This window comes from Mya arenaria, chromosome 8 (genome assembly GCF_026914265.1).
Source record: "Mya arenaria isolate MELC-2E11 chromosome 8, ASM2691426v1".
Classification (NCBI taxonomy): Eukaryota; Metazoa; Mollusca; class Bivalvia; order Myida; family Myidae; genus Mya; species Mya arenaria.
In genome coordinates, this window is record NC_069129.1 from 20,215,239 (window position 1) to 20,236,034 (window position 20,796).

General features: G+C 32.9%; 1 protein-coding gene across 3 annotated transcripts in view; it reads left to right on the forward strand.

The window, feature by feature from the left end:
• LOC128242642 (15-hydroxyprostaglandin dehydrogenase [NAD(+)]-like) overlaps positions 1-20,796 on the forward strand; it is a 36,611-nt gene that overhangs the window by 2,287 nt on the left and 13,528 nt on the right. Inside the window, exon 1 of one of the 3 annotated variants that reach the window (XM_052959881.1) lies at positions 10,065-10,258. The exons of 1 other annotated variant lie outside the window; for it this stretch is intronic. In XM_052959881.1, coding sequence (XP_052815841.1) covers positions 10,166-10,258 — 93 coding nt within the window. In that variant the 5' untranslated portion in view covers positions 10,065-10,165. Of the gene's footprint in view, positions 1-10,064; positions 10,259-20,132; positions 20,421-20,796 lie in introns of those variants that run through there. One more of the 3 variants, XM_052959880.1, reaches the window with a different exon arrangement.

Consider the following 20,796-nt stretch of genomic DNA (forward strand, 5'->3'; position numbering starts at 1 on the left):
GCCTTTTCTACTTTTTCTGTAGACACTCAAAATTTAGAGATACTTGAAAAAAATTAATCTCGGCAACAACTTGAACTGATTTGTACTTTATACATACGCTCAGTTTCATATCGCTTTTTATATAAAAATAGGACATATTTCTGAAGAAACTGGAAACATTGGAACGGATAACAACCAATGTAGGCGACATCAATAGTTAACGCAAACAATGGAATGATTGATGATTTAAAAAAGTGAGTAAATGCTTTACCAAAATCAGACCTCTTTCATGTATTTGAACAGAAGAAATGTTATATCTAAAATAAACATAAGAGAAACTAGTTACTTATTCTTATACAAAACGTGTGTGTTTATTTGAGCAGAAAAAAAGTTGTTTCGCTTTTAAAAATAGTCAGTAAATACTTAACCAAAATCAGAACTCTTTCATGTTTTTGAACAGAAGAAATGTTATATTTAAAATAAACATAAGAGAGACTACTTACTAATTCTTAAACAAAACGTGTGTGTTTAATTAAGCAGAAAAAGAAAGTAAATCTTCAGCTATAGTTTAATGAATTTAGTTGGAGAAGTATGCTTTATACAAAAGTTGTAAGCTTTTCCAAACTTAATAACATATTATTATTAAATGTCATTCACAAAATCCTTTTAAGTTGTTTCAGATAATGTTATAATTTAAGGTTCGTTCTAAAAATAGGCGCAGGATATGGGCTCAAACAACAACAAACGTACAAACACCACAATAAGACCACAAGCCCATCAAATAGCTTGACCAACAAATAATAGGATTTTCGCCCTGGAGCGGTCAGTATAACACGAGTTCACTTGAAAACGAGTACACCGAGGGTAAAACTAGGTTATATGCACAAAACCTAAAACTCTTCCCATCATTTGTTTTGAAAATATAAGCCAGTATCAAGCCTTGTCATATTACATTAATAACAGATTACTATATACGAAAGAAAACATTTGCAAAGACCTCTCAAGCAGTTAAACATAAATTAATGAATTCTGGATTTTATCGCACTATTGTCATAGCAATTTTGATATTGGTATATATTTTGCTAAATACTAGGCTTCTTCCAGTATTCTATTTGATTCACATAGCGAATATAGCAGCCATTTAAAATATAATTGGTATTTAACTTATTATATTCCTAAGTTCCACTTGCATAAGTGGCAAATATAAATGTTATACTTTTCAAGTAATACTTAACATTTCATTGCACATAGCTCTTGTGTTAATGTGAAATATATTATAAGTACCACCAGGAGGAAAGCTTATTAGAAGGTTTGAATTTCATTAAGTAATAAAATGGAAACTATATCATTCCATGATAATCCCACCTTTAAAACTTAAAGAAATGATTTTTTTTTGACAAATCAAAGATAACTTCAATTATATCAACAATGTAAGTTTTAACTTAAATTATAACTAGACTTATTTTGTTGATCTCAAATGACCATTGCTGAAATGACTTCATTCTAGCAATGTGAAGCTCTAAAACTTAAAAAAGAGTCAATGAAAAGAGGGTGTTTGCTAAAAAGTCAACATTGAATGACAAGTTAACAATTTAAAGGATTTGAAGAATGTAAACACAGTTGATTTAAAACTTGGTCAAGTGTTTGGAAATATTAAAAAATGGGAATTATATCAATTATTTGCTAGGAAAATAAATGTGAAAGGGTAGGTGTTACATTTAACACGACAGGTAAACATTTCGTAAACGGGAGGAGCGGTTTGCTGCATAAATATGTATGCGAAAAGCTACAGAAACTAGCTCAGTAGCAAAAAGTTTAAACGTAAACCCGGTTTAATGGCACTGGGTAAACGCCAAAGACATAGAACATAATACAACATAACTTACATTGACACGCCCAGTAGCCAAATTTATTAACGAATACCTTCGTTATATGCACACTATTCAAAACTAACATGTAAAGAACGTCGAGAATATGTAATGAATTTATGGAACATTCGTGTTGAACTGGTAAAGAAAAAGGTGTTATCGGTGAAAATACCTCTGGGAAAGTATTTCGGCTGAAAGTCCCATTTGAGGCACGCGGTGCTCAATGCTCTATGATTCAACGTTCAATATCTAGCACATTCATTTAGAAAACTGAAACAAAATTTTAAAACATAATATCCATATAAGCAACGACACCATAAAAGGTAAACCAATGAAACTGAAAAGAAATAATCAGTTGTGATAAACATATTTTAGTTTGTTGTTTTTTTGTAATAGTAAGCATTGAATTGTTTACAATAATGCGTTCAATGGGGAATAGAATCCTTTAAATACGTACCACGTAAACCTAGAGTGTATAATATGGTAGATACTGTAGTAAAACATCTATATAAATTCACAGGCTAGACGATTATTGCAAAATTTGGGTAGAAAATGAAAGGGTATTATGTGCTCTATTTTGACACTTAATAGTCAAATATTCTGATTCATGTCAGAAATTAAATGTTTTATCAATATGATATCTAATTACCATCAAGGTTTCTTAGAATATGTATAGTTGCTCTACTTTTACCAAGAAAAATGATTTTCCAAGAGCAGGTTTCTTAGATATCTTAGATATTATATTAATATCAAGACCAATTGCTTTCTAAATTACACTAGGAACAGCAAATACCTGGTGGATAATATTGGAATATGTGAAAGTAGTCTACGTTTGAATTTAGTAGGATCAAATTGTAAAGAATGTGTGTATTTAATGGAGTTCTTGCAATATATCTTATATATTCGACTATTTTCCTGAATAAAAAATGAATAACGATAGTTGATTATGAATAAATATAATGATAAATGCGCTGTTGTTCGTTAAAAATAAGAAAAAAATATTTGGACTATACTTAACATGTTTAAAAAAATGACAAAGAAATCCTGCTACATCAAATGTTAGCTTAATCAGTGACATGGTTGATATTAAGTTAATAGATAACCTAAATCAGACCTTCTTCAAGTATTCGAATAGAAGATAGAATGTTTCATATAAACAACATTCATAAGATAAACTACATACTCAGGCTCATACAAACATGTGTGTTTGATTAAGCACAGACAGATAGAAACTCTTCAAATAACCTCGCTATTAAAGCAAATTAACCACCTTCTATAAAGAATTGATTGGAGTTGGAGACGTACGTTTTAACCCAAGTTGTAGACTATTCCAAACTCTGCAATTCTAATTGTCAAATTTATATCTATAAATGCATCACATTCTAACAATGAACGTGAAGCCGTCGTTTATCTGTTGAAAATAGATTCTTGTATTGAGGATATATTTGATGTGGGAATTGCGACCCCAAACATTGACTAAACGAATAGTTTATGGACAAAAAGACATGCATTAAATAAAATAGGTGTTTACGATTGATACAAAGGCGTGTCTGTGTCTAATATTTAACTTAAAGTTATTTCGTGAAGTTGTATTTGGATGAAAATAAATTTGAAAAAAGGAGTAAACCCAAAACAAAACACTTATACAATGACTTAATCTAGATAAGCATACGATTATTTTTCGTGCATTGGACGATGGAATTAAGTGGTAAAGTTGCGTTGATAACCGGCGGGGCCTCGGGGATGGGATGTGAATTTGCTAAGATCCTTCTGACTGAGAGAGCAAAGGTAAGTTTAACTAATAGAAACACGTTTGAATTGTGATGAAAGTGTACATACTGTGGATATATAATGTGGTTAATGCGACTCTTTGTAAATTTAACTAAGCATTTATCCACATAATTGCCAATAAAACAAATACATTGGGCGTGTGCGAGTTAACTGCTGGGTTTGCTACTGTGTTGTCGGCTTGTTCCTGCAGATTTCGATGTAATATTTCAAAGAATCGCCTCAATAAACATTGAAGGCGACCGAAGGACCAAAATACTTTTGATTCGATGAATAGCCTTAGGTTATAACCATACCTTAAGATATTATTATCATATATTTCTAATAAATGCCTTTGAACTAATATGCCTATTTTACGGATTGTGCTTTGTCTTCCAACATGTACATAACAGTTTCTTTACGTAAGGTTCGTTTATCAAATATGGTCGTGTTGAAAGCATGCACAGTGAGGAGCAGGCGTCATTATAATCAACTCGAATGTGTCATATTGCATTGATATCTTGGCTGTACTTTGTCATTTAATAATTAAATTATATGATTAAATAAATTGCTGTCAAGTAATTACACATAAAATAGTAAATTTTGGATTTTGAATCGCACATATTAAATATTCAGTTGCATTATTAATAGGGTTAAGTAATAGATAACATCAAGCTAACGTTGGAGAATACTTGCTGTATACGAGCATGCACATTTACACCATGCCAGTTAAGTGTTGTTACTTCTGCGTTGCGACATATATGTGCAGAAATATTGCCAAGCGGCATTCTGATAATATTGAGTTTTGTCCAATTGTATTGCACAGTATGTTTCAATGTTAGATATTCGGTATTATTTATCAAATATATAGACAGCTAAAACCTTATATAAGTCACAGTCCTATGATAGAAATGAACTTAAGCTTTAATGGCATATATATATGGCCTGAAATACATTTAGTGAAATTTACCTTATTTGTTTTTCCTTCAGATTTATTTGATCGGTCACTTCTGCCAACGATCTAGCATAAAACAACTATGCATGTTTTGTTGCACCTTTTCGTTTCAGTACTTTTCTTGCTATGCTTTTTTGTACTCAACACTTCGATCAAATCGAAAATTGAGCTATTAAGGCCTTTCGAGATTTTCTGACATCTTCAACCTGCAGTAATGCATATTTATTTTATGCAAAATCGTTAAAACAAGTGACCTTTTTGATAATTCTGAAGAAAGAATTAATATTTTTAGGTTAAATGTCACTAAATGTATTTCAGGTCATATGATACCAAAGCTGGAGTTCATACCTATCAAATTACTGTGATATTAGTCACGCTTCATGGACTGAAACCAATACATAATGTATTGTATGAGGATCAAAACCAAAACATTTTGATAGGCTAATAAGTTATGTTTGATTTGGGTCCTATTTGTTCAATTGCTGGAAGAAACATTGCCACTGATTTGATGTCAACACACATCGTCATTTGTTTTTTACGTTCTCTATTCATGAATATTTGAAAAATCCCTGTCTACATAAAATCACGTGGCAATGGGAACATTAACAATCAATGTGTTAAGTCATTCCTCCAGCTGTTTGTGTTTTCCTCATTTATATTAGAAGCCAAAAGGTTGTTATAAACAAATGTAAAGTGGATTTTAAAAAATAACAAAAATAAAACTCTAAATCGAAATAGTATGCCATAAATTATGGGCAAACGCTTTTAGCAGATACTTTGACGGTATCTGTGCCAAGCAATATCATTAAAATCACATCACAGCATTACCTTCATTATAACGCTGTGAAACAATGTAACATCGTGTAGCGAAACTGAGAAATAAATCTGATTTAAATCGTTTCGCTAAGTATTCGGCTTATTCCTTTGTTTGGTGAAAATGGTAATTATAGCCTAACATATCCAGCATAATGTGTCAAATATCAATGTAATAAAATCTAATTTATACTAGGTAATCACCTGAAAGGTTTTCCTTTTCGCTGAGCTAGTTATAACTACAACCAATATACTTACATTTGCTTCTATTATTATTGTAAAAGCTTTCGTCTTCTAGATAATGCTCATACCTAAAATTCATGTGAGAAAATGTCTTACCTTTTTAATCAATAATACTTATAATAATAGGAGTTTCGCCTTTGAGTGGTTAGTGAAACACGAGTTCACTTGAAAACGAGTTCACTGATCGTTACGACTAGTTTGTATGCACATAACCTTAAACTCGTCCTATCATTTTTCAAAAATAATAAAATTGAAAGTATAAGCCAGCATCACACCTGGTCATATTACATTAATGACTGACTCTTGATACGAAAGAAAACACTTGCATAGACCTTTCAAGCAGTTCAACATAAATTAATGAATTTTGGACTTTTTTCGCACCATTGTCATAGACACTTTGATATTCAGTAGACGAACATGAAAATAATAGGTCAAGTGTAAGAGCCTTTTTATTCAAATGTCTCATTAATGAATAATTGTTGTACAGTATATTTGAGAATCATCGTTTTAAACAATATCATGTTCTATGACATAGTCATTAATCATGTTCATACCTTGTCGCATTGCATTGATATGCCAATTACCGCTGATAATAGACACTTTGATATATGAAAGAAAACATTTTTAAAGAGGTATTCAGCTGTTTTAAATAAATTTAAGATGTTCATGAAACCTGAAAATGTAGTTAAATATTAGGTGGCAACATTTGTTAGATTTTAAAATGGATGGCAAAAGGTCATCGTTGAAAAGTGCTTTATAAGCTATTTAAATATGTTGGTACGTGAAGCCATAAAGTGCATTATCAAGGTTTTCATCCCTACAACTGAACCACATTATTTACCTCTTATTGTTAAGTGCTCTTATAATTTATTATTATACTAGTTTTTTTTCTTTAAACCTTTCAATCCTGAACTGATTTCCAAGACGGTTTCACTTAAGACTTTAATTTACTGCTCAACGAATGATAACGTGCTTTGATTTCTGTTATATTTGTTTGGATACTGGACGAAAGACTGTGTTCATAAAATGTCATGTATGTTTTTGGTCAGCTTGGTCCTTACGTATCGCCATATTGCAGTAACGTTTGGTGTGCATCTTATGTCCAATTGGAACTTTCATCGGTGTCACCATGACAATCGCGTGACAAGGGAAATGTTGCCCTTTTAAAGTCATTATTTCTGAGTAGTATTTTGGATTTTAATTCAAACTACAAAATGAAATTAATTAAAGCAAATAAATGAATCGTGATTTTCGAAAAAGTAAAAAAAAATGAAAATAAAAATTTTAATCGAAAATCCATTTAAATTGCTCAGTAAATCAAAGGTTCACGTGATTGGGGTAGTTCTGTAGTATGTGTACCAAGATTATGACTAAATCTCTATAACAGCATAAGTTTCGTTATCTGGTTGACAAGCAATGTAACATCGTGTAACGAAACTGAGAAATTCGGAATAATATCAGATTTTAGTTTTGGAATATATTTTGCTAAATACTAGGCTTATTCCAGTATTCTATTTGATTCACATGGCGAATATAGCACCCTATTAAAATATAATTGGCATTTAACTTTTTGTATTTCTAAGTTCTACTTGCATAAGTGGCAAATATTAATGTTATACTTTTCAAGTAATACTTAACATTTCATTGCACACAGCTTTTCTGTTTATGTGAAATATGTCGTAACTACCACCGGGAAGAAAGCTTATTAGAAGGTTTGAATTTCATGAAGAGATAAAATGGAAACTATATCATTCCATTATAATCCCACCTTTTAAACTTAAAAAAATGAAATCTTTTAACATTTTTTGACAAAGCAAAGGTAACTTCAGTTATATAAACAATGTCAGATTCAACTAAATATTATATCTAGACTTATTATGACCATGTAGATCTCCAATGACCATTGCTGAAGTAACTTCATTCTAGCAATGTGAAGCTCTTAAAAGAGTCAATGAAAAGAAAGTGTTTGTTAAAGAGTCAACATTGGATGACAAGTAACAATTTAAATTATTTGAAGTATGTAAACACAGTTGAATTAAAACTTGGTGTTTGGAAATATTAAGAAAATGAATTATTTGCTAGGAAAATAAAAATGATGGGATTAAGTCGTAAAGTTAAGCTGGTCACTACCGACGCCATTTCAGTTGGGCAAGAGTTTGCCCAGACTTCTCTGGAAAATTGTGAAAGGTTAGTTCTTACATTTAACCAGACAGGTAAACCTTTCGTAAAGGGGGGGACGGTTTGCTGCATAATACAACAGAACTTACTTTGACATGCCCAGTAGCCAAATAATTTACGAATACCTTCGCTATATGCACACTATTCATAACGAACCTGTAAAAGAACCTCGAGTATTTGTAATAAATTTATGGAGCATTCGTGTTGAACTGGTAATGAAAGAGGTGCGATCGGTGAAAATACCTCTGGCAAAGTATTGCGGCTGAAAGCCCCATTTTAGGCACGCGGTGTACAGGGCTCTATGATTCAACGTTCAATATTTAGCACACACTTTTAAAAAACAAATTTTAATACATTATAATATCCATACAAGCAATGATATCATAATAGGCAGACTAAGAAAACTTAAAAGGTAATAATAATATTTATAATCATCAAATTTCAGTTGTTGTTTTTTTTCAAATAGTTAGCAGTGAATTGTGTATGATAATGCGTACAATGGTGAATAGAATCATTGAATACGCATCACGTTAACTTAGATTGTATAATAGATACTGTCTCATAAGTTTTCTTGAACTATATAAATTCACAGGCTTTATTCAAAATTTTACTTATAGAATCGTTCCGTACAAACATGGCAACAACTGTTCAACTATCGTTTAATACCCCCAATTCACGGCTACGGTAATCTCGTAGGCATGAATAATTAATGAGGCAGATTCATTAGTTCCCCAAGGTACCAGATGCTTTCCCTTAGAAGACCACTCAGCCATGGAGATAACTTACACTACAGAGAAGCAAATTCATTGCAAGAAGAGTTGTCTCCCCTGTCTCATGCATATTCAGTAAAACAGATGCTCTCAGTCAGTTGTCCATGGTTTTTATAAAGTAAACGGAATTGAGTATCATGGCTGCTGACGATGCTGTTCAACGGCCTCTCCAATGACATCATTAGTTCAGCCCAAATTGTAATGTTTGTATAAGTATACATGAAAAGAATGTTAGAGAAACAATTTTGAAGTGTAAACTTCATAAACATACTTAGTTTTTTATATAGAATATATGCACTGTGTTGTTTGTGCTGGGTTTCCATGTTTCTAGTTTGTGATTTTTGTTTTTGTGCTCATTGTCTTTGGCGTTTACCCAGTGTCATTAAACAGGGTTTATGTTTAAACTTTTGGCTACTGAGCTTGTTCCTGTAGTTTTTCGCATAAGTATTAACGCCTCTAGGCATGATTAGGTATGCAGTTTCTAATTACCGGTAATATTAATTGTTATGCAAAAATTGGGTAGAAAAGAAAAGAGTAGCATGTGCTCTATTTTGACACTTAATAGTCAAATATTCATATTCATGTCATGAGAAATCAAATATTTTGTCAATATGAAATCTTATTCCCATCAAGGTTTCTTAGAATAAGTATAGTTGCTCTACTTTTACCGAGAAAAATGATTTGCCAAGCACAGGTTTCTTGGATTGTATATCAATATCAAGACCAATTGCTGTCTTTATCACACTAGAAACAGCAAATATCTGGTGGATAATATTGGAATATGTGAAAATAGTTTGATCTTAGTAGAAAGTTCGTTATATTTTACTATTTTCGAAATTAAAATAAAATAACGATAGTTGATAATGAATGAAAATAGTGTTAAACGCAATGTTGTTCTTTAAATATAAGAAGAAATAGTTTTGGCTATACTTGTTTAAAGAAATGACAAAAAAAGCCTGCTATATCAAATGTGAATTAGTGACATGATTGGTATTAAGATAATAGATAACCTAAATCAGACCTTCTTCAAGAGGTATTCGAATAGAAGATAGAATGTTTCATATAAACAACATTCATAAGATAAACTACATACTCAGTCTAATACAAACATGTGTGTTTGATTAAACACAGATAGTTAGAAACTCTTCAAATAACCTCGCTATTAAAGCAAATTAACCACCTGCTATAAAGAATTGATTTGAGTTGGAGAAGTACGTTTTAACCCAAGTTGTAGACTATTCCAAACTCTGCAATTCTAAGTGTTAAATTTCCGTTTATAAATGCATCACATTCTAACAATGAACGTGAAGCCGTTGTGTATCAGTTAAAAGGAGCTTCTTTGTATTGGGGATATATTTGATGTGGGAAATGCGACAAAACATTGACAAAACGAATAGTTCTAGTACAAAAAGACATGCAGACAACATCTAATAGGGATGCACGATATAAAGAACATGTCTGTGTTTAATATTTAACTTTAAGTTATTTCGTGAAGTTGTATTCCAATTAAAATTAATTTGAAAAAAGGGGAAAAAACTCTTATACAATGATATGATCTAGATTAACATACAAATATTTCCGTGCGCTGTGCGATGGAATTAAGTGGCAAAGTTGCGTTGATAACCGGCGGGGGCTCGGGGATGGGATGTAAATTTGCTAAGATCCTTTTGACTGAGAGAGCAAAGGTAAGTTTACTAATATGAACACGTTTGTTTTGTGGTGGGGGTATGCATACTTTGGATATATGATATGGGGAATGCGACTGTTTGTGAGTGTATATGAGCAATTATCCAAAATATTGCCAATAAAACATATGCATTGCGGTTACACCAGTTTGTTCCTGTAGTTTCCGATGTAATATTTCAAAGAATCGCCTAAAAAAAGATTGAAGGGAATTTGAAGGATTAAAATACTTCTGATTGAATGAATAGCCTTAAGTTATAACCTTACCTCATGATATTATTATCATATATTTCTATTAAATTAGCCCTTTAACTCATTTGTCTTTTGATGGATTGTGCCTTGTTTTCCAAAAACATGTACATAAAAGTTTTAATTATTTTTTACGGTTTTTACGTGAGGTTCGTTTATCAAAGATGTTCGTGTTGAGAGCATGAACAGAGAAGAACAGGCGGCATTATAATCCACTCGAATGTGTCATAGTGCATTGATATCTTGGCTGTTACAAGCAATTACACATACAATTGTAAATTATGGATTTTTACTTGTACGGTTAAGTAATAGATAACAACAAGCTAACGTTGAAGAACCCTTGCTATATAAGAGCGTGCACGTTTAGACTGTAGTATTGTGTTGAGATTTTTGGGACGCATGTTTAGGTAAGAATTCTGGTTTCTATTGAACGATTGGAGGGTTCTCTGCATGTAGGCTGCATGTTTTCGATGCAACTTTCCGTTTGGATACATTACCTGGCATGTTTTTGTACCAACACTTCTCGATCAAATCGAAGTTGTTGACCTTTGATCTATTTAGGCCTTCCTTTCGAGATTTTTAGACATCTTCAAAATGCAGTAATGCATAGTTTTATATGCAAAATCGTTAAAAGGAGAAATAAAATAGTTTAAGATAAATGTCCCTTAATGTATTTCAGGTCATATTACACCAAAGCTGGATATCATTCCTATTAGAGGACTTTAATATTAGTCACGTTTAATGGACAGGCACCTAGTACTAGTGTTCTGTATGAGAGACCGTTAGCACGTTCCCCTTCTTGGGAACGAACCTTCACATATCCCCCCACCCGAGCTTTTGATAGGCTAACTGGTTATGTTTGGTATAGTTTGGGTCATATCTGTTTGAACGCTGGAAAATACATTACCACTGATTTGATCTCCTCATGCGGTTTTACATCATTTGTTCCAGGACAATTGAAAAATCCCTATGAACATGATAATCATTTAACGATGGGAACAATCGTGTGTTCCAAATAACGACATTCTTTCTGCTGAATATATATTTTTGTTTCGAAGCCAAAAGGTTGTAATAAACAAACGAAACGTGGATTTAAAAAATAAAACAAAAGAAAAAGACTCTAAATCGAAGAAATATGCCGACAACTATAGGCAAACGCTTTTGGCAGATAGTTTGACGGTATCTGTGCCAAGCAATTCCATTAAAATCAGATCACAGCATTACCTTCATTATAACGCTGTGAAACACGTAACATCGTGTAGCAAACCTGAGAAATAAATCTAATTTGTATCGTTTCGCTAAGTATTAGGCTTATTCCTGTTTTTGATAAAAATATAGCATAACTTATCTAACATAATGTGTCAAAAATCAATGTAATTCATACTCTTTAATCACATGATAGGTTTTCCTTTTAGCTGACCCTAGCTACCATGTATGAAGCTTATTCCAGTTTTGAAAAAAGATGGTAAATATAGGATTACTTATCTAACATAATGTGTCAAAAATCAATGTAATAAAATCTCATTCATACTTTGTAATCACTTTTCCTTTAAGCTGAACCTAGCGATCATACATGAAGCTTATGTTATAAATTATGTATTATTGTAAAAGCTCTCGTCTCCTAGATAATGGTCATAGCTTTAATTCATGTCAGAAGATGTCTTACCTTTTTTAATCAATAATACTTGAAAAGGAATTCTGAAATGCTCCAATCTCTGTAATAAAGCAATCAAATGCTCCATTAAAATACTTTGCAATACTTCTATTGGCATTTTAATTATTACAGTGAAACCTTTTGAATGACTTTGTTTTTGATCGGATTCCAAACGTAAATCCGTGTACTTTGTATTGTATTATCCATTATAATTATTATCCTTTCCTTAAAATCAACGAAGTATTTAAATGGAATTTGGTTTTCGTTTGCGATATATTAAGTAGTTAGTTTGAATATATTTTTCCTGGATTTAATGTCACAAATATATTTCTTTTACTCTCTGGATCTAGAATATCGGAACTATACAATTCTTTGTTAGCTAAATTAACAGTGTTTGCAGTTTGTTGTCCAGTCACTATTTACCTTGATAAAAAAGAAATGTTATTTCCAAACAAAATGTGTACGAACTGTTTATACTATTAGTGGTGATAGATATTTTCCAAAAAAAACATCGGAGCAAGGTTGAAATGATATAAACATGCATACTGTCCGTAACATCGCTCTGATAACGGGCGGGCCATAGGATTAGGAAGAGGATTTGCAAGGGCTTTATTGTCAGAAGGGTCAAAGGTTAGCACATGTATGATACTATTGTTGTGAATTTCAATACACTCAAATATTATCGATGAATTGTTTCTTTCGTGTCTGTGACACTCTTATTCAAAATCAATACATACACATGTATAACAAACATACAATTTGAGTGATATACCTTAAGCCATTTACTAAATAATACATTTATGGAACATATCAATTACTGATAACAAGATTGTAACCGTGTTTTAATAGCTGTAAACGCAAAAACCTTAAATGATTGGTGAATGCTAAAAGATTTACTGCGATATACAATCGTATCATAAGGTGGAAATACCGTGTTTTCTTCATCTTTCTTTCAAGTTTTCGGTTTCCTTAATAAAAATCTGTTTTGGTTTATTAAAGCAATTATATTAATCGTGGTAAATCTTATTTGGGAGTAAGAGTGCATCTTTAACTTTTGCAAATATTAAACGACCTTATAGAACATTCGTCTTAAATTGGTACTGAAAATAGATGTAATTAGTGGACGTACTCTCGGCCTAAATTGACGTTGAACCCCTCCCCCCTTTTAAAACGCTGTATACAAGGGAGGTTTCCGGAGTAATCTGGACTCAAACATGTGTTAAATGGTACGCAGAAACTCATCATTTTAGCGCTATTCGGTTCGCATGCAGATTATTCATACCGTATGTTATTATTCATTGCGCCATATTCGGGTAGAAAATGAATAATCGGTATATTATTGGGAAGGGGTTACTCGCTCCATAATCACTGAGCTCAAAAAGTTTAAAACACTAAACTCATCTTGTATTCGGTTCACAATGGGAATGGGGCTATTCTTTTACTCTCTCCATATGCATTTAGGTATTTAGTCTGCGTTTGGAGTCGTCAATACTTCATATCTTAAATTATCTTTAAACTGCTAATAGTGTCGATTTTGTTTTGTTTTTTTTCAGTTTCAGATTCATTATTTTTATTCTATCGTATGCATTTAACACGAATTTATTTTGTAAAATACTGTTGTGCATTACATAAAATAAAGAAAACAGTAAATTGATAAATCCGGTTTGGGATTACTTTATAAACCAACTATAAATATTATTTTTATATAACATTCCTATTGAATGTTGAACAAGTTTAAATATTTGATTTTGCAATGATAAACGTGATATAAATATAGAGATGACAATGTAGGAGTCAATCATTTACGTTTGTGGTAAAATAAAACCTAGATGTGTAAAAGGTATATTACCTACAGCTGACGAGCTGCCGGCAACAAATCAGAAAAGAATGATCAGAGAATCATTCGATTGGTTGTGATCTAGTTTGCTTTGTCTTTTAGGCCAATATCATGATTCTGATATACAAGGTGGTATTTTATGATAGTTTGAATATCATTTTTGTTAAAGCGCTGTTAAACAGAGAAAGCATATCTTATTTATAACGTACATAATTACTGTTTCATTACTGAAGAGTACTTATTCTGCTGATTTATGAGAAATCTGTTATCATTATATACTCAAACACTTGCAAACAGTTTGTCGATTTATAAAATACTCTGTTGGAAGATATAGATATATGCATTTTTCAATTCTTTATGAGGATATTAGCTCGTAACCAAAACTAACTTTTAAACACTACAGGTGTGTGACTTTTAAGCGTATCTACGGATCGTCTGTCAATATTTCGTGAGGATATTAGCTCGTAACACAAACAAACTTGTATGCACTACAAGAGTGTGACTTTGAGTGTAACTACTATAGATAGACTGTCCGTAAGAAGAATGAACAAAAAGAGTGTTGTATGGTTGAGCTTTTTAAATGTAGCATTTTACTGAAATGGAATAATGTCAGAATGAGCATACTTTCATGATTTTCCCGCGGAAATCTAAGAATGCAAATAGCCAGTAAAATTGCGTTGGTGACTGGTGGTGTTTCGGGAATAGGACAGGGATTTGTAGAGGCCCTTCTTGCTGGAGGTGCAAAGGTGAGCTATATTGCATTGATATATGGTTTAAATATCCGTAATTGCATTTTGAAACATCTAAAACTGACGGTAGCTGCTAAGGGGATTTGGCAGCGTTTTAGTTACCGTTATTCCATTGATGTTAAAGAGGTGTCTGACCAAAACCAAGCCTGTTTTATCATAATTTTGTTGTATTCATCTTCATTGCTCCTAATTGGTCCAGTCTGCTAGAATATATATGTATATTATATTTTTTTTATTTTTAATGTTATATGTTTGACCATAAATGTGTGTATTTCTGTTTACAACATACGGACTGATATATGATATATAATGTGTTGCATATATTACATTTTGTTGTTGTCCTGAATCTGAATTTTCAATTATAGTTTCGATTTATTTACTTTGCTTCAAATGTAGTTCATATTTAACGTGAAACACTGTGTAATTTGATTGGGTTTCATTGCATAGTTTGTACGCTAAATCATTTAACATTTCATGAAAAGGTCGTGTTGATACTACTTTAATACATTGCACGTTCATGTTTACAATATCATGTCGTTAGTTGTTGTTATCTAAACAATGGTACATTCTTTGTACAGATATGAATTAAATTAAACCAATTTCTTTTTAACAAGAAGACGTGCATTTGTTGAATATCAATCAGTTTTTTTTCGGCAAAAAGTGATGTGTCAATGACTTAAAATGAAATATTTAATGGTGGTGATATATTACGATCCTAAAATTGTTCAAACATATTATTTGGTAGTAATAAGTTACCAATTTCATTTCGCATCAAACAGGCTGTTTATGTACACGTCGAATACGACAATGTTACTGGTTAGAGTACTGATGCAACCTTTCTGTCAAATTCGATGTTAAATTAATATATTGATAAAGGTTGCTTTTCAAAAAATGTAAGACTCTTTGGCTCTTTGCGTATTTACATTTGCGCCTTAGATTTATGACAGACCCATATACAGTTTCATAATCTATCCAATCTTACTTCGAATCCTTCACAAAATGAATACAATGACATGTTAATATAAAAGATACTTCAATGTCAATGAATTGGATCATTTGATCTTCTTAGAGGTGTGTTTGCGGTGTTCGGACATGCTTTTCTTTCTATCTTGTACTACAGAATAATCTTACCTGAATCTTAAAGCACAATAGTTGCAAAGTAAAACATTTACTGTCACAAGGCGGATATAGAAACAGTTGCTGGTTGGATTGGTTTAAAGGGATTAGATCATTTTTTATAGGGTCAGACATTGAAGATTTTAATTCCATGCGTTATATGAAAAGGCTGCCTGTCACAATGTTAAATTTTTGTTAGGAGTTTGGATAAGAGGGTTTTTAATTTATACTTAATATTTACATGAGACATTGACAAAGAAAACATCATTTTGCAGAGGAATGATAGTTTCACTGTTTAATTTGGATGACTTAAGCCGAATGCTAGCATTGGAATAGTTGTTCAAATAAGTACATGGCAAGTACTGTGTGATGGATACAGTATACTTTTTAATAAATAAAAAAACTGTAGCACTTTTTGGATTAACTGTCATCGAAATGAAATATCAGTGAGAGACTTTAAAACTACGTGAATACACCAAGTTTTGTTACACTTTCGTGCTGAGACCAAACTTTCATTGAGCTTCAGACCATATTTCTTTGAAACAAATGTTGTTGTTCTTGATGTATTTTTTTAATTTGGATTGTATGGCATTTATCTCCCAGACAATTATGTCTCGCTGACTTGGTAATTGTTTTCTCCTCATTTGCTCTCCAGTATAATTGTAGGCAGATATGTTAGTAGAATTATCACTTCCTTCGCTGCAGCTATGATATATTGAAGTGTCTTCTACACTGACTCTACCACCAAATGAATCGCTGTATTGATTCTGATAATCAATAAAAAGCCTCAGACGTTCAGACAATCGCTAAATGTCCATTTTGTCAATAATTTAGTTTTATTATGTCAGTTTTAAGCGGATCGGTAATATTCGCTTTCCAATATAATAGTGGCATTCGCGCCAAAACTTAGTATTTAAAGTTTGTTGGCTTTTTTGTGATTTTTATTATTTTGCTTTACTAGATAATTAATTTCCATTAGCGGGGCACAACAACTTTTTACTCAACAAACCATCATAAATACATGATGCTTATATATAGGGGATATTATGATAGGACGCTTTTCTGGTGACCTGTATCCCGTCGAGTTCGATGTATAAACACGTATCCGTCAAGACCGCAGATCACAGCAAAAAATCAACAACAAAAAACGGTACTTATATCACGAGTATACACTAATCGTCATTTCATGTAGACGTAACACGGCCTTTGTTAACAAAGTTAATATTCGTTGGAATTGGTGACATTTTATTCTAACCGGCCATTCAGCTCGAATGTGACGAAAGCTGAAATACTCATATGGCTGACTTGAGAACTATTTCCTCCTCATTTCCTTTCTGGCTTTGTTGGCAGACGAAATTGTCCAATTATCACTGCCTTGGAAATCCATATCCCCTAGAAATTATAAGTGAAATCAATTGGTCTCTTGCGGGTTTGTTTTGTTTTGTTGTTGCTGGGTTTTTTTCTGGGGGGTTGGAGGGATGTTGATTTTTTTGTTATTGTTGTGATTTTTTCTTAGGCACATCTGCATTCGTTTCGAATAACCCTCTTCATTCTTTTATAATATTTTTTTTCCTTTTTTCGTATTGTTAATAAACATTAATAAATAACTTCTATGCAACTGTTTCAATATGATAGTAAAGTCATTGTTTCGACATTTTTGGTTAGAATTTTTTCCAAAAAAGGTTTTTTTCTGTAACGAATCTCAGGACAATTATTTAATAAAATGTTTTACTCTTTGATATCATAATTGTTAAAAAAAATACCAAAATGTAAAAAACAATCGAGTCGGAGACCGGGTTCGAACCGGGGTCGCCAAAATTCCAGTTCAGTGTTGTATGCACTGTGCTACGAAGGCTTAGCCTTAGCGGTTAGAATATTTCAGCTATATATCCAACTTGGTAATATCACGTGATTACATCGACTAGCCAATCACGCATAAGGAATTAATTCTACTAGGTAGACATACCCAGAAATCTTTTGTAATGGAAAATACCTAAAAACTGCGAAAAAAAAACTATTTGTAAACTATGTGGTACTTCAGTTAGTAAGTTTCAATGCATTGTTCACATCGATACCAAGTTTATGTCAGTTTAGACAATTTTCTCTTTGTTTTTGCTATTTCATCAATAATTAATTTAACAGCCCCTTTAAATGATTTGATCATTTAGCTTTTTTGTGAGCAATAAGTTTCTATTAGAAGATAAATAAGCTTATTAATCAAAACAAATGATATTCCGAGCTCCAACATATTATTTAAAAAAACATATTGGTTTGAAGCGGTGTACATGTATGTAATATAAATAATGAATTTCAGCATAACAAATGCCCTTCGTTGTTATTCAGTAAGACTCGTCACATAATTATCATACAGCAAAATAACTATAAATACCATGGCGAAAGGATAAGGACTGAAAGGAGAGGATATAGAGATGGAGAAATCTAGGGCGTGAAGAAGGGTGAGATAAATTAATGAGTGGGAGAGAGGAATTAAGAGATACTGGGAAAGAGGAGGGATAGGGATGAGACAAATAGAAAGGGACGGAGGATACGAAATGGAGAGGGGATGCGGAGGAAAGGATAAGAAATTAAGAGGGGATGCCGAGGAGAGGATAAGAAATGGAGAGGGGATGCCGAGGAGAGGATAAGAAATGGAGAGGGGGTGCCGAGGAGAGGGTGAGAAATGGAGAGAGAGTGGATGCTAAGGAGAAGATAAGAAATGGAGAGGGGATGCGAAGGAGACGATAAAAATGGAGTTGGGTTGCGAAGGAGACGATAGGAAATAGAGAGGGGATGCCGAGGAGAGGATAACAAATGGAGAGGGGATGCGAAGGAGAGGATAAAAAATGGAGAGGGGGTGCCGAGGAGAGGATGAGAAATGGAGAGAGAGGGGATGCTAAGGAGAAGATAAGAAATGGATAGGGGATGCGAAGGAGGCGATAAAAATGGAGTTGGGTTGCGAAGGAGACGATAGGAAATGGAGAGGGGATGCAGAGGAAAGGATAACAAATGGAGAAGGGATGCGAAGGAGAAGATAAAAATGGAGAAGGAATGTTAAGTAGAGAGTAAGAAATGGAGAGGGGATGCAAAGGAGATGATAGGAAATGGATAGGGGATGCAAAGGAGGGGATAGGAAATGGATAGGGGATGCAAAGGAGAGGATAAGAAATGGAGAGGGGATGCAAAGGAAAGGATAAGAAATGGAGGGGAAAGGCGAAGGAGAAGATAAGAAACGGGGATTGGATGCAAAGGAGATAATAAGAAATCGAGACGGGATGCGAAGGAGATGATACAAAATGAAGTGGGGATGCGAAGGAGAGGATAAGAAATGGAGAGGGGATGCGAAGGAGAGGATAAGAAAGCGAGTGGGGATGCGAAGGAGAGGATAAGACATAGAGAGAGGATGCCAAGGAGAGGATAAGACATAGAGAGGGGATGCAAAGGGGAAAAATGTAGAGATCAGGGAGTAAAAGAGAGGCAAAAGTAAAAAGATACAGGTGGACGTAGATAGAAATGAGGGAAGGGAGAAGATAAAGAGGGAGGGTTAAAAAGGTAATAGGAAGATGGGATGGTTGAGGCATGGGGCTAAAAGTGGGAGTGATAGATGTTTAAAGGAGAAATGTTGGAAGAGTTAATGTATTGTCTACATGTTCTAAATCACATGATCTCTCTTATCAAAATCACTAAAGGCTGCCGACTTATTTTAAAATATAAAGTGACGGGTAATTTCAAAAAATGTTTTTTGAACTGAAATATTTTGAAGAGGCTCGTTTACGTTTGTTTGAATAGTGTCAGACTTGGAGTGTGAGAAATAATCGAAAAGCTTCTGTCTAAATGTACTTAAATTTGCTAATATGAATTAAATTGAGACCTTTGGTCTCCTAGATAATGGTCAAAGCTTGATTTCATTTGAGAAAATGACTTACCTATTTAATCAATTATGCTTAATAATGTATTCTTAAATGCTCCAAGCTCTGTAATAAAACAATCAAATACTCTATCAAAATACTTTGCAATACTTATATTCGCATTTTATTTATTACAATATAGCCTTTTGAATGACCTGACATTTGGTCGGGATCCAAACGTTAATCCATGTAGTATGTATTGTACTATTTAATGTGATTATTATCCATTGCTTAAAATCAACTAAGTATTTCAATGGAAGTTGCATTTTGTGAATGAGATATATTAAGACAAGTTTAAATGACGTTGTGCTATATTTAATGTCACAAATATATTTCTCGTGAAAATTTTGGTATTTACCTCATCACTGAAAGCAGAAGATCGGATTTATACAAATACTTGTTGGTTTTATTAACAGTGTTTTCAGTGTGTTGTGAAGTCAATATCAGCCTTGATGGTAAAAGAAATGCTGTTTCCAGACATACCTTGTATGAGCTGTGAATGATATTGGTGGTTTTAGCCATTTTCCTTAAAAACCGGATAAAATTTAAAGTAAAATAAACATGCATATTGCCCGTAACATCGCTTTGATAACGGGCGGTGCCAAAGGTTTAGGAAGAGGATTTGCAAGGGCCTTGTTGGCAGAAGGGACAAAGGTAAACACATGTATGACACTTTTGTTGTAAATTTCAATACAATCAATATTTCATCGAAAAAATGTTTATTTTGGTTTGTAAAATATTGCAAAAATGTATCGACCTTAATGAACATTCGTCTTAAACCGGTACTGAAAAGAGATGTAATTAGTGGACGTACTCTCGGCCTATATTAAAGTTAAACCCATTTCCCATTGTTTGTGCGCGGTATACATGGAATGTTTTAGAAGTACGCCGGCATCAAAAGGGTGTAACACGATACACAGAATCTAATCAGTTTGCATTATACGGAACGAATGCACATTATTCAGACCGCGCTAAAGTATTTGTTGCGCAAATTCGGGGTCAGACTTGAGTCTCTAATTCGGGGTAGTCT